The sequence below is a fragment of the Hesperophylax consimilis genome, chromosome 24, assembly GCF_061612785.1.
Source record: "Hesperophylax consimilis isolate HC1 chromosome 24, BYU_Hcon_1.0, whole genome shotgun sequence".
In the NCBI taxonomy this organism is placed as follows: Eukaryota; Metazoa; Arthropoda; class Insecta; order Trichoptera; family Limnephilidae; genus Hesperophylax; species Hesperophylax consimilis.
This window is the reverse complement of record NC_142859.1, coordinates 28,593,346-28,608,906: the sequence shown is the minus strand read 5'-3', so window position 1 is coordinate 28,608,906 and position 15,561 is coordinate 28,593,346. Positions and strand designations below refer to the sequence as shown.

General features: G+C 32.1%; 1 protein-coding gene across 1 annotated transcript in view; it reads left to right on the top strand.

Annotated features, from left to right (window-relative positions):
- hbn (aristaless related homeobox homeobrain) overlaps positions 1-15,561 on the top strand; it is a 52,647-nt gene that overhangs the window by 15,442 nt on the left and 21,644 nt on the right. The window contains exon 2 of the mRNA XM_089646557.1: positions 9,295-9,578. Within this exon, the coding sequence (XP_089502683.1) occupies positions 9,295-9,578 (284 nt within the window). The remainder of the gene's footprint in view (positions 1-9,294; positions 9,579-15,561) is intronic.

Genomic DNA, 15,561 nt, shown 5'->3' with positions numbered 1-15,561 from the left:
ATGATCAGTAGTAAAATTTGATACTGTACTAGCAGAAACTGGTGTCTCACATTCATAAACGCTTTTAAAAAAATCAGCAAAAAGGTCAGCGATACTTTTAGTGTCTTTGGCCTTTTTACCTGCATATTCCAAGTTGGCGGGTATACCAAAGTTGTTATTTTTCATTGATTTTGCATAGTTCCAAAAATACTTTACATTATGATTTATTGAAGTTTCAACATTATTAATAAAAGAATTGTAGCACATTTTTGATAAGATTTTACAATCTTTTCTAACGTTTTTAAATTCAATATAATTTGATAAAGACCTGTCTTCTTTATATTTCTTATGTAAAACTTTTTTAAGGGCAGTTAATTGAAAAAGTTCTTTGTTGAACCATCTCGGATATTTTGATTCTTTAAAATGAATGAGTGGGATGAGATCTGTAATAATTTTATCCAGCAAGTAATAAAAAGATTCAATATTTTGATTAATATCGCCTTCCTTAAGAAATGACCAATCTTCCTTGTGGAGACGATCATTTATGTCCCGATAATTCGCATTTTTAAAGTTATACGTAGGAATTGAATTATTTTGATTGCCTTCTTTAGTACAAGAGATAAGTATTGCTAGTGGGGGATGGTGGTTGTCTATCGGAAGAATAGACTCTAATGATTCATTTATAATAACGTTGCTTTCATTTGACAAAACTAGATCTAGAACACGATTATTAATATTACGTACATGGTTATATTGGGTTAAATTAAAAAGTAAAGACATATCTAGAATTACTCGTTCGCAGGCGGTTGCTGGTATTGAATTAAAATTACTGTCTAAAACGTTGAAATTGCAATTAGGTAAATTATAATCACCGCAAATAATTATTTGATGATTTGGATATTTTGTTTTTACTAACTCAACATCTTCACAGTGTTTTTTATAGATTGATATGTTGGCATTAGGAGGAATATAAACAGTTCCAATAATAGTTTTCTTGAAATCACCACTTAACAATACGAACAATTGTTCCACATCAGTATTTTTGATTTTGAGTGCTTTCGAAGTAATATTTTTGCGGACCGCTATCAGGACACCACCTCCTCTTGTATTGGAGCTGGTATTCTGACTCCGGTCTGCTCGGTGGACATGGTGCCTATGTAGTCCTAGCTCCGCTGAGAAGATTGATGATGTTAGCCATGTTTCAGTGAGTATGATGACATCATTTGAGAAAGATGGAGCATTTACTCTGAACTCCTTTAATTTTGTTCTGATGCCCCTGACGTTCTGGTAGTAGATGAGGCGTTTATGAAGGAATTGAATGAATAAAACCTCAAATTTTAATAGTAAATCATTGAAGACAATAATAACGATTCTCAAACGAAAATTTGAAACAAAAAAAAAACAGAAAAAAGTCTTCACTGATTAAATATTACAATTTGAGATTTTACTCATTAAGTCATTCCAAAAATAAAAAAGATTGTTAATGTATTTTTTTCCCACCACCCTGTTATTTCTTTAATCTTCCAGTGGCGTGGCTTTGAGGGGAAATCGGAGTCGTTACAAATTGTTATAATGCTTAATTGGCTGCGATTTGTTTGAATGACATATTGTAGTCGGCACTATTACGTAATAGAGAGATATAAATGCAATATTATGCGGAGTTGAAGGGAGAACTGAATTTTACGAGTGTACGATGACAACATAAGTTGCAGAAAACATTACAAATATAGTGCAGACGTGTATATTTTTTACGTATATTAAAAATACGAGTTTGTCTCAATTTAAAACGTGAAAATAAAGCTTATAAAACATTATTTTTGCAGTAACTCTATGATTTCGAGTAGGGAGGTAATAAAGGCTTCCGTGAAAGTACGATTCGAGTTCTGTTATTAGATAAAAATATTATTCATTAGCTAGAAAAATGCATAGTCTTTGACAACGAGTCTATCAGCTAAGTTTCAGCTCAATCGGATACCGGGAAGTGGGTTAAAACGAGACAATACCCTAAAATAAAGCCAGAATTTTAACAACGTAAGTGAAGCATCCTTGCACTAAAATACGAGTATGTGACGCGCGGTTTCATCAGGAATAATTAAAATGTGAACGCCGAGCTAACCCCCCTTACTAAAGTCTTACGTCGCCTTATTTTCCACTTTGCATTTATTCTAGATATCCAAGATTTGCATAAATTCATTACCGAAAACAAAAGTAAAATTTAAATAGATGTATTTTAAAAAAAATCAAAAGCCGGGCAGCAATTCAAACCTTTTTATTTATAATGGTTGAATTAAACAAAATTTGAACTGATGTATACTGTCTCCAGGTAAAAATATGCACTATCTTTAATCATCATTATTCAAAAACTGCATATGCGTGCGCTTGCACCACACTATCGACTCTCCCCCATTTTACAATTCCCTGTTTTTTCGTTCTGCAAGGGTGGAGTGGGGTGATTCGTGACCGGCACAATCAAAACAATGTCTGGCAAATGATAATCCGACGTAAAATGGGGTGGTACTTGTCTAAAGTGGAATTAAGCGATGTATTCTGTTTGCCATTCGTTTGCGCGTTGGTATATATCTTTTTAAAGGTGGGAGAATATAAAAAAAATCGTTTAAAATTCAGAGCCAAGATTTATATTTCAGGAGAACTTTTTTGCAGAAAGGTACAAAATGGTTCATTAATAAATCCACTCGAGCAATTTGCTGTTTTTATGTACCTTTACCAAATTATTTGATTAATATAATTCTTTTAAATAATAACATGGATTATGACAAAGTTTTAGGATACATGCATATGGCACATTATGAGAAGCGATTGCTCAGAACGTTTTGCAGTCTTGGCATAATTTGCCGAAAATCACTCCAGTGGATATAAGAGTTTAGTTTTCATTTCAAATAGAACTTCGCTGATATCATTGCATCCGGAAAAAATAAACATTGCTTATCTATTAAGAATCTCTTCAAATTATTGGTAATCCGGTTAAAATCGGAATAGCATGCCCTGAACGAAGGAAACCGATTAATTCATTAGTTCACGGTCTGCCATCACGCATTGAGCCGGATTACCAATAATTTGAAGAGATTCTCAATAAATTAGCCAACATTATTTTTCACCTTGCACACACAATACATCGACCATGATTTTTATGTAATATAAGTATCCACCCAACCCAACTTTTTGATTTGACATTATATTATTAGTAATAACGCGATTAGGTTATTTGTATGATGCACTATATAGGGTGTATCGGCACGTACCCGACAAACTTTAACCAGCTATTCCTTAGCACATTTGGAGTAAAAAATGTTATGCGCATTTTGCTGTCCGGTAACATTTTTTTAAATAAAAAATGTATTATTTATATTTTCACCACATGTCACCAATGTTTTATCCTTTGTCAAAGTTTGAAAACCCGTCTGGCAATATTTTGTTCGAGTTTCGTTGAATAATGTACGTACGTGCCTACGTTGGCGCGCTTTTACAATCACAACGAAATGGCACGGCACCATTCGTCTCATTTTTAACTATTATTATTTAGTGTGTACGAAAGAGCGAGAACACTTTTTGACACACTTGCTAATAACAGCTGTTGAACACGAGAAACAATGCAAATGACAGTGACGGAGTGTGGATTTTTTATTTATTTTTTTGTTTTTAATGGAAAAAAAATATTACCAGACAGCAAAGAGCCCATAACATTTTTTACTCCAATGTGCTGAGGAATAGCTGGTTAAATTTTGTCGGGTACTTGCCGATACACCCTGTATACAACCAACCAGTTTCGCTATAATTAAGAGAAAACTACATGCTAAATATGTGTATATTCTCAGTGTGCCTTGCATAACTACGAATATAGCTAATAGGCATAAAAATCGCTTGGCAAATAAGTTTGGAAACACTCGATTTCAAGCGCAAAAGTGATTTTTATTTATTTTGTGAATAATTTTGTTAGAATGATAAATCAAGTTAATTAAAATAGTCGCAGACAACCTTAGCCATAAAATTGTATTTAAAAAAAATGTTTTTTTTATATGCGTTCAGACATTTCTTTTTTTTTTTTTTTTTTTATTCACATTTAAACCCGCTAAACTACTTATGTAGTTTGTCAGCAGGGACATAGAGACAACATTTATACATTCATAAGATACAATTTGAACGGTACATAATTACATAAATTGGTTACATTGCAGAAAAGTTTAAATAGCAGCATAAAAGCCTTATATAATAAGCAAGTAAAAATAAATGTATGAACAAATTAGTATTATCAACAAGTACATCAATAGTTTCATAAATAGAGGTAGGTAGTCAGGTATTACAAAATAATTGTTTTTCCATTTTCTAAGAATATGAATTCCATTTCAGGGGCATCAGTATAGATCATTATTATCCAATAACCATTTCCTTAAATTATATTTAACATTAGCAGTATACATGTTATTATTTTTAATTGTCATTGGTAATAAGTTAAACATTTTGGGTACTATATAGTTTAAAGTTCTTTCACCATATTTATTAGTACATTTCGGAACTACCAGTCCTTCATTTTGAGTGAATCTTGTGTTATGTTTATGGCAAACTCTTTCCCTATACAATGAATCAGACAATATAACATGTTGACTTACAATATTATAAAACAATAATCCTCTGACAGGTAAAATATTCAGAGACTTGTATATTAATTTAATGTTACTTCTGTGTTGATTGTCATATTTATGGATTAACAATTTTATAATGGAGTTTTGTAATGTTTGTATATAGCTTACATTAGTTTTACAAGAATGTCCCCAAGAAGTAATTCCATAACGTATAGTGGATTCAGCCAGAGATAAGTAGATTAACTTTAAAGTACTTATAGGCACGAAATATTTTATTTTATAAATCCTACCCACAATAGCTCGTAGACGTTTACAAACATTAGCAATTTGTACATCCCATTTCATGTAGCAGTCAATAGTAACACCCAAATATACATAACTTTTGACAAAATCAATGGTTTCACATGAACAGGGCTGTGCAACATTTTTATGTATGCAGTCAAATGTGTGTGTATATAATGAAGGAATTACATTACATCTGGCGTGTGGAGATCTGATGTGCATAATTTTAGTTTTTTTGGCGTTTATAAAGAGGCCTGCATCATGCGACCATTTCAGTAGGGCAATAAAATCATGTTGCATAAGGTTCATTGCAGTAACCAGATCTTCGTGCGATATTACGAGCGCCGTATCGTCTGCATATACAAAATGTTTAACAAATGAAAACAATTTTCTCATAATTGAGACATAAATAATATAAAGGGTTGGCCCTAGAATTGACCCCTGTGCAACACCTGTTGAGATATATTTTCTTTTGCTAAATTTTTTAAGAATTTTTACTCTTATTTGTCGATCAGTTAGTAAATTTTTTAATAAAACTAGCAGCTTTCCTCTAATTCCTATTGCCTCCAGTGTTTCTAATAGTTTATTTGTATCAATGGTATCAAATGCCTTAGAGTTATCTATGAATAAAACCAAAACTTGTTTTTTTAGATTTAATTCATAATTTATGTGATTTGAAAATTCCTGAAGCAGCATTTCCGTACTTTTTTTCTTTTGAAATCCATATTGGTTGGGATCCAACAAAGAGAAAGATTCTAGATATTTATTAAGTTTTATGGAAATGTATTTTTCAAGTATTTTTTCTAGGGCTGGCAATATGCTTATTGGCCTATAATTTTGAATATCTGTATGTTTGCCCCCTTTGTAAATTGGCCTAATGATGCTACTTTTTAGTTCATCTGGTATTACTGCTTGCGATAAAATTAAATTGATAAAGTGTGTTATAACAGGCCCTAAAATATTAATATGTGTCTTAATGTCAAACATTCGAATGTTGTCAATCCCTGGTGACTTTGAATTGTTTAATTTGCTAACAATAATATTGATTTCTTGGCAGGTAGCTCTGGGTAGGTACATACTATGTTGCACTTCATTTGGCCTGACGGTCGATGCTAAATAATCACATTTATGTATCATAGAGCTAACACTATTTGTAAAATATTCAACAAACTTATCTGCTACGGTTTCTTCATTATTCGTATTTAACATATATTTCGAGATTATTTCGTCACAACTACTTTTGGACTTGCGTCCTAATAATTTATTTATTTCATCCCAAGTTTTTTTTGTATTTCCAAAATAATTTTTGAATTTATTGTTAAAAAAGGTAGACTTACATTTAATAATTTCTTTTGTCACCTTATTTCTGAAAGTTTTATATTCCAATTCAAAGAATTGATTGCTAGGAAAATTCTTCCACCTTCTGTACAATGAATCTTTTTTTTTTATGTTTTCTAAGATATTAGAAGTTATCCAAGGTTTTATTGACAGAGGTCTTTTTTTGGGTTTATAATTCATAACGATTTTACTCTGTTCATACAAATTCTTAAAGTTGTTTTTAATTTTACTATATAGTATATTGCAATCTTGTTCCTCAAGCAAGGAGTGCCACTTAAAATTATGAATGTTTTTGTCGATTTTGTTTTGCGATAAAAACGAAATTCTTTCCCCGTGTTCTGGGGCTTCTTTCCTTGCACTATATTTAATATTAACTGCAGTTAAAAAGTGATCCGCTATAGTAATATTATTACATACACATGAGGAAAGAGAATCGCTTTGTTTACATCCACTGTTAAATCGGACAAATATGTGGTCTAAACAAGTACGAGTAACTTTTCCTGCTAAAACTGCTTCTCTAGTTACGTCACAAATACATTTGATTAAATAATTATCCGACATTATATTTTCATATGCCATAATAATAGGGTTTTGACAATTTAACAAGTCTAGATTAATATCTCCTATAAGTAAAACATTTTCTTTGGGGCTTATAGTATGCAGAATGGCAGATATTTCATTAAGAAATTGTGGTTGGCTAGAGTTGGGGGGGCGGTATATTGCTATGATGTTTAAAATACTCTTGTTTGGAAGTGTCATAGAGCCAAGCACACATTCAAAATGATTTGTTTCTATTGTTTTCTGTTGAAATGTGAATTCATTTCGAACATATAGCAATATACCTCCTCCAGATTTTTTAGTTCGGCAATAGTTGTAACAATTAAATCCAGGAATATTATACAGACAGACAAGATTCGGTGTTATAGCCGTTTCACATAACATTAACACATGAATATGCTTCCAACAAGTATTTAAGTAGACATTCAAAGTATCCCAGTATTTATAAATCGATCTAACATTCAACTGAACAATATTAATATTTTCCATATTGTAGTTGCTATGAAACTTTAGCCAATCACAGAAATTGTGAGTATTTTCGTAATCTACCTCGTCATCTTCTTCAATGTAATTAGACGCCATAATCAATAGTTGCAAAGTCCTTGGCAAGGGCAGCCTTGTAGGCCGGGCAGGAGTCCTTGTCTCCAGTCGGATGTGCAGCGGGCTTCCCAAATCTTGTACAGGTGGCGCAGACAGGCTCGGCGGCGGCTTTTGGGCAGTTTATCCGGGCGTGACCTTCGCCTGCGCAGTGTCCACATCTTTGCTGGTCCTTGCAAAAATTCTAAAATTCTAATTAAGAAATACATTTTTTTGTGGTTTAAGCTTATGTTTTTATTAAATAATTGACAATTTTGTTTTCATTTCTGTTCAAGAAAAACGTTAGGAAAAGCTTCAAAGCACATTTTCGGAATTTATAATGTAAACGGATTCTTAGTAAACCTTAATTGAAAACAGTGATTTAGAATTAAGTTTGGCCTTAGCTTAATAATATGCTTCGTAGCTTCGGGAAACTGACAAAAAATATTTTAATTATTTCATAGTTTATACATGTATAATTTTTTTTAAATGCACGATGTCCCGAAACTAGTGATACAAGTGGAAAACTGATGAAAAGACGTCACAGCCAGAAACCAAAGAACTTTTTTGAAAGAAATCTTTTTTTGGCAGCTAAAATGTTAAAATGCTTTTGGGGCCAGGTCTACGCTTTGACGCATTAAAAAAATAATAAAAAGATTTCAGTAACCCCGTAGCGATTGTTTTTTTTTAAAATTAGACCTAAATAATTCCAACCTTGGACTCGATTTATTTTATTATTATTATTATGTAATGAGCAGGCAGCATTCTGCTAATGCGATCATATCTGATTTCACAACAAGTTGCACAGTAATTGAGTTGTTTTGAAAAAAAAATTGAAAGCGAAATCAAAATTAAAAAAGTTATGGCACAAAATCAACTCTAAATGTGATGTAGGTTTACCAGTTTCAGCTACTACTGGTATCGGACACCAGGTATGAAAACATTTAATTCATCAAAAAAATAATATCAATCAATAAGGATTACAGCAATTTTGCACGTTCTCAAAATTTTGTTGTTTGGAATTAATTTGCCATCACATTTTAGGGGTGCGTTTTCGAACAGGAAACACAGGCGCCAAAAAGCGCCTCGACCCTATACTTTTCCAAAGATATGTGTTTCAAAAATATTTTATAGTAGCAGTCAACAGCTATAAGAGCATTTACCGTAAGTTGTTGACAGTGTTAAAACGTATCCGTTAAAAAATAAATATAATAGTGACTTTATTGGTGTGTAAAAAAATTTATCCAGTTCTTGCACTCAAACAATATTTGACGACAATTTGTAATTTTAATTATTTGATATTTTTTGTTTGAGCGTTCCATTCTGTAGACACATTTTTTTCCTCCAAAAAAAAAATACATCTATTTTTTTAGTTCAATTAAAAATCTGTTTACAAAGCACTGCTATTGAAAGGTGATTCATTCCCATCGTATAAACGAATAACGTTTGTAGAGGGCCGGTCGTTTTGAATAAATAAACTAGCTTTTAATTTCATTTGTATTGTCAACCGACCCCCAGTGCTAGCGGGTCTTCCTTATACTAACATCACATGTCATGGCTTTGTTCGATTGGCGTTTGAAGAATTTGAGACTTAACAGCTTTGTTATTCGTACATTTCCGTTTGAACGATTACCTTAACAGTTATATTACAATAATGGAGACAAAAAACAGCAGTTCATGTTTTGATAAGCTCGTGTAATCCTCTATTTAAATTTGTGATACGGGTTCAAATCGGATCCTATTTTAAGTGAGTGTTTTATTTGAATTAAATAAGGGTGCTTGAGGTATTTAGTAGTAATCGCGCATTACGATTATATTAATGATATTTTTGATGTTTTTATTAGTAAAAGGACTAAAGGAAGGAAAAAAACGTGGACACCTATGATAGAGGGAACGCTCTAATATAAAAAAAACGATAGTGTTGAATAGGCGTAAATATTTTAAAAAAACCCTTTTTTTTCAGATTCCAACCATATCTCCAAAGCCGAATCAGGTTCCACCGCCACAGCTTCTGACGCCGAAATGGACCCCGGAGACGAGGGTCTCAATTGCGCGGACGACCTGCCCTTGCTTTCCGACCTCACGGACCACGGCGACAGGCCCCGCAAGGTCAGGAGGTCAAGGACCACCTTCACCACCTACCAGCTGCATCAGTTGGAGAGGGCCTTCGAGAAGACGCAATACCCTGATGTGTTTACGAGAGAGGAGCTGGCTATGAGGCTGGATCTTAGTGAGGCGAGAGTTCAGGTAAGATTGAATATTATTTAATACTAGCTATATTTTAAGTCCCCACCATTGCCCGGGTTTTACAAATAGTTTTTAGAAATCTAATATAGACGGTGAACTTCCACTTGTTGTGAATGGTATGAAAAAAAATTATCACATTATTATTAAAGTATTTTGTGAACTGGCAAAGCCATTTATTTTATGCGAAAGAATTTTTACCATGCGAAAGAAATAATAAAAATAATATAACATTCTATAAAAATAAATTTTGTAAGAAACAAAATAATTAAAATAACACTGATCAGATAGATTTACAAATTGACAATTGAAGGTCTAAGGAAAGGGTTACGCTAAGTTTTTAATAAGATCCACAAAACTGACCTAGTTAACATTAAACATGTCAATGTCAGTAAACAAACGTTGGAAAAGATTCGACAAAACACAATCACTATTTTACGACTTCTGCTCTCATGTTTTATTTACTGCTTGAATTATATATATTTTATTTTATTTGATTACTCCCAGTTTGGCTTTTATAAGGATTATTAGAACAGAATATAACTTAGTGAGTTTTTAAAGCATGAAATAAATGATAAACGATATTATTAAAACATGTAGCAGTAACATAAAATAAAATAGAAACAAGAACAATTCTGCATAGAAGACAAATCACTAAAGCTTCGTTACCAACGCTACTATAATTTGTAGGATTCAACAAAGTGCTCGTGCATATTAAACTTAGTTCTGTAAATGGAGTCAGTAAATATATTAATATAGCCCCCAAACTTGTTGCTCAGATCTTGCATCCTATTGGTTAGTGAATGTGTTTGATCATCGGTTGCGTATGTATTGCAGGAGAATGTTACATTTTGTCTTATTATTGCAAATCAGACAATTTTAGGGATGCCTTGCCAGTTATTAGAGCACCAATGGGTTTTGGGTCCGTTAACTTTCAGAAAATTATCAATTTTGTGTGGTATTTAACTGAAGTTCTGCTTAGAGATATTGAAATTGGAATTATAGAATACCCTTTGGAGTATGTTGCGAGGCTGATGGAAGTGGTAAAGTGGAAGAAGTAGAAGAAGAAGTGAAACAGACCAAAAATAATACCAACTTGTGATCAGGGGTTCTACATCCAAAGAGCCTACAGATCTTTCACTACACGTCGTACTACTCGGTTTCTATTGTATTTGAAACCTTTTTACCCAAGAGTCATTGAACAACATGGAACTAACGATATTGCGTCGTGTCTGTTTTTTTAAATGGTTAAATAGATATGTCAAAATTTCATAGTTCCTGACATAAATGATGTTGCGGGCTGAAAATACTTGACGCTGACCAAGAAATTACAGAAAAAGACAGCAGAGCTCAACATTCAAGAGATTTAGCAATATGAACCTAAACATTTTCATCAATGGAACTATTATCATATTTTATTTTAATCAGGTGATATGTTAATTATGATATTCAAACCATGATTATTTACACCTATCTGCATTGTTGGAACCAAAGATTATAATACTTATTTTTTCCGAGTTTATGTCCGGGTTAAATCTTCCCACTTTTCACACTCAGTAAACACACTTTTCCACAAATGATCATCTAGTCAATCCACATTATGCAAGTATATAAGCATAATAAATTCAAAACAATACAAGAATAACTCACCAGAGATCGAATGGGAAAATAATTCTCCGACTCCAGATATTTTCATATCAGAGTGTTCGGCTTGGTAGAACTTCTAACTGGACCTATAAATCATACTGATCCCTCCATATAAATATTTAAAAATCTTTCGTAATCCTACATGTATTTAAAATGACCGATTTTTGCATTTTTATATATAAATTCTTTGACAGATCTAATACGCCTAAATTTTGAATGAGAGAGCTGGGTATAATGCCAGTCGCCGAAATAACAAATGGTAATATGTTTATATCATTAGAATGCCAAATTCTTTTAATCTCATTTCTTAAATCTGTGTATTTTGTTATTTATTCAGAAAAAGATTTTTTAATATAACAATAATTATTCTATAATTATAACCATTATTATAATAAAATTATAATAATGGTTATAATATGTTGTATTAAAATATCTTCGGTAGCAACTTTACGTATATTTGTAGTGTTATTATTGCTTCTGGAATAGACTAATTATAATTTTGATGTGATCAGATTTTATTTAATTGATAATTGTTATTTTCCGACGCGCCGTATTAGATTGTTAATAATCACTCTGAATTAAATATATTTCAGGTAGGTAGCACACAATTAATTAGAATTATTTCATTTGAAACCCATCGGCCTGGAGCTTCATAAAATGGTTTTTAGTGAATTATGGATCGTTAGACCGGTTTTTGATGGAAAATTATAAATATGTAAATTGACTGATAACATCAAGCGATAACTGCGAATCGTGACAATTTTCAATAATTAACGAACAATATAATTGGTAAGTATCAATACATTGGTTTAAACCAGATGTCCTTAAATTTTTTTGTCCCGTAGACCACATGAAGTTTTTTTGGTTTTGGGTAGTCCCCCTGCTATTCTAATATTGCTTTTTCTGTCCGTAATTTCCCCAGATTTCAGAAAGGATTTGTATGCATGAGGTATTCTCGATTGATCAGTACTGGATTCCCCACAATATTTTCGGGGGTGGTTAGGGTATTTCGAAACAACTAATTCCCCACAATATTTTAGGGGGTGGCTTGGGAATTTCGAAACAACTAATTCTCCACAATATTTTCGGAGTTGGTTTGGGGTTTCGAAATAACTGATTCCCTACTATATTTTTAGGGGTGGCTAGGGAATTTCGAAACAACTAATTCCCCACTATATTTTTGGGGGTGGCTTGGGAATTTCGAAACAACTAATTCTCCACAATATTTTCGGAGTTGGTTTGAGGTTTCGAAATAACTAATTCCCCACTATATTTTTGGGGGTGGCTATGGAATTTCGAAACAACTAATTCCACACCGTATCAAAAGCATTTCGACAACTTAAAATCGTATCACAAAATTTTCGCTAGTAAATTCTAAATTAGATTTTACATAAGAATAACGCCTTTTTCATGATTTTCTTTGAAAGTGGATTTTAAGGAAAACAGAGTAGGAAAAAAACTTAAATTGCTAGTTTATTAAGTATATCTTCAAGATATTCGTAATCCGGTTAAAAACGGTATTGCAGACCCTTTACGATTGCATTGATAGGTTTTCTGATAAACTTTTAGTAAAATGCAAATCCATTGTCACGAAATCAGGAAATTCATAAAAATCCTAATATTTTTGTGTTTGTCACTATATATTATCAAGTCAAATGCAGATGCATGAACACGTGTTCCGATGTATGACGAATTTGCAAAAAAATATGATTTTCGATTAGTGTATGGAATCTGATAATGTGATGTTGGATAAAGATCATCATTCGGAATCGAAACATTGATTGAAATGACTTTAGCCGTGTTTTTTTACCACATCTGAATATCCTGGTACACCACCGCCTTTCTCCCCGTCAACTCATTCCCTTTCCCACTATAATCAACATCACAAAATACCCCAATTGAGGATGCCATAGTCTCACTGGCTCCTAGTTCGGTAATCACATAAAAAAATAATTGTTTTAAATCTTTTCCAATCGAAGCCGCAATTTTGTATCTGACGTTTTCTGTGTAGGAGCATTTTTGAAAAAACACGATTAATTTTTACTGCCGATAAATCGGCATTTATTGAAATATTATTTTTACAGATTCACGCAAAACACATGAATTAATTTGTTACATAATTTATTTGTATGCCTTACGTTACCTACCTGACTAAGTGTTACCTGTTTTGAGGGTAGATGCCTTAGTCTCACTGACTTTAGATGGTTGTGAACAATCGACATTCTATTATACAATCGACTTATATTTTTCCACATTTCTTCCATGCATGTTTCATTGTCTTCCGACTGCTATAATTTAGTATGTAACAATAGCCATTTTGTCCTCTCCGCCCATTTCTTTCGCGTTGTTACATCGCGCATTCTTTTGTACGGGAGAAGATTACTTCCTAGCGTTACATTTAATCATCCATTCTTCAGTTTTCATGCATGTTATAAGGCTGTATGAGTCGCTACTGTACCTTACCTACTGTTATCTGACAGATAGATGCAGCTTTTTATATCTGGGACTTGGGTTCTCAAACTTTTTATTATTTTTTTTACAAAATATAACATATCAAAACATATTTAATATACTCTACTACAAAAGCTGACGCTTGTGGTTAGGAGCGGACAACATAAGAATAACTTAGGAATTTAACATAGATCTTAGACATTTAGATATAATATTTTTTAAGATTATAAAGGTACTCGTAATTAAAACAAGAAATGTATATGGGATGTACATAAAACTTTAAGAATAATAAAACAGTCAAGAATATATCTAAGAGGAAGTTAAAATTATATGGTGGTACTACAAAAATATGATCTTGCGTGCTCAATTTTTCTCTGAAACCGTATTGACTGGGGTTAGTACATTTTTGGTTTTCCATGCAATCTACAATTTTTTTCTTTATTACTCTTTCATATATTTTAGCTACATTGGATATTAACGATATTATTGGGCGGTAATTGTTTATATTTTTCGAATCTCCGGATTTATACACAGGTGTTATAGTGGATTTTTTGTAGTTTGATGGGAATATTCCACTTTCAATGTGGATAAGCAGTAGCCTTAAAATTAGTTTGAAATCAAATTTGAAAATTAAAATTAAAAATAGTGGACAGGATAGACCTCTCTGCAGGTGAAGTGATAGTTAAATACAGTCATCTATGCATTAATCAGCTGGATTCATCCGAATTATATTGTTGGACAAAAGAGGGCACCACTATTCCTGTTTGGTCGATTTAAGACTAATATATTAAAATATTTTTCTCACAATAAAGTGACAGTACTTCAGAATTAAAATGTTTTATTTTTTTTATCTAAATTCTTCTCTCTTGAGAGCTTGTCGTGACAGATAATTTCATGGTGCGAATGCAAGTGTTATTGTGCTGATTGCCGTCCGCTGCCGAATTTCGAGATTAAAGAATCGCTGCAAAACTCAATGCGAGTGATATATATGGTCTTCTGTTTTTATGTGTTTGATGGCTGGATTATAATTTGTTACTTTTCCTGCAGAGTGAATTATGTAATCAACCCATTTTTTCAAAGGGAATTAATTACTCCCTGATGGTTTGTGTGGCTTACAAGCCAGATCATCACACAATGCATACATTAATTATAATTGTAATTGTATTAGTTAATTGGTTTAGTAATTGGTTTATTTAATGAGTTAGAATATTTTTTTAAGATTTCTGTAGTTACACCGTCATATCCAGGTGCAACACCATTTTTTAGTGATTTTATTATGTTTTCAATTGTTTTTTACGTAGTCGATTTAAAATCTGATAGTTTGTTATTACTGAGTTTATCTTCATGAATATCATCTGGTTGATAATTTTGATCGATTTTGTATGCAAGTTTTTGTCCGACGTTTACGAAAAAATTGTTGAAAATATATGCACACTTTTTTGATTCTCGGATAGCATTTAATATGGTTCTACTGTTGTTTATAACATTTGTAATTGATTTATTTTTATTTATAATTTCGTAATTAGTGTTACATGTTTTTTAGGGGTTTTTTTTTGTAAGGATTATTTTTTCTTTATAATATTTTTCTTTCGTGTCTTTAATAATTTTTGTGAATTTGTTTCGAATTATTTTATATAAAGTTATTATTTTATATTCAACTGTTTCCATTTAGGCAGGTGACTAACTTTTTTTGTTGTGTGTTAATTTAGCATAGAAAATATATTAGACGTCTAAAAAATATTTGGACTGTGCAGTTAGGAAGATTTTTCCGTGTTACGACAGTAAACCAATTATGTTTTTCTTTTAAGTTAGGGAGTCAGATATGGTTGTACTTAGCTGAAAAATTATGCGTGATCTTTAATATATACGACTGCTAAGTCAGCCTTTC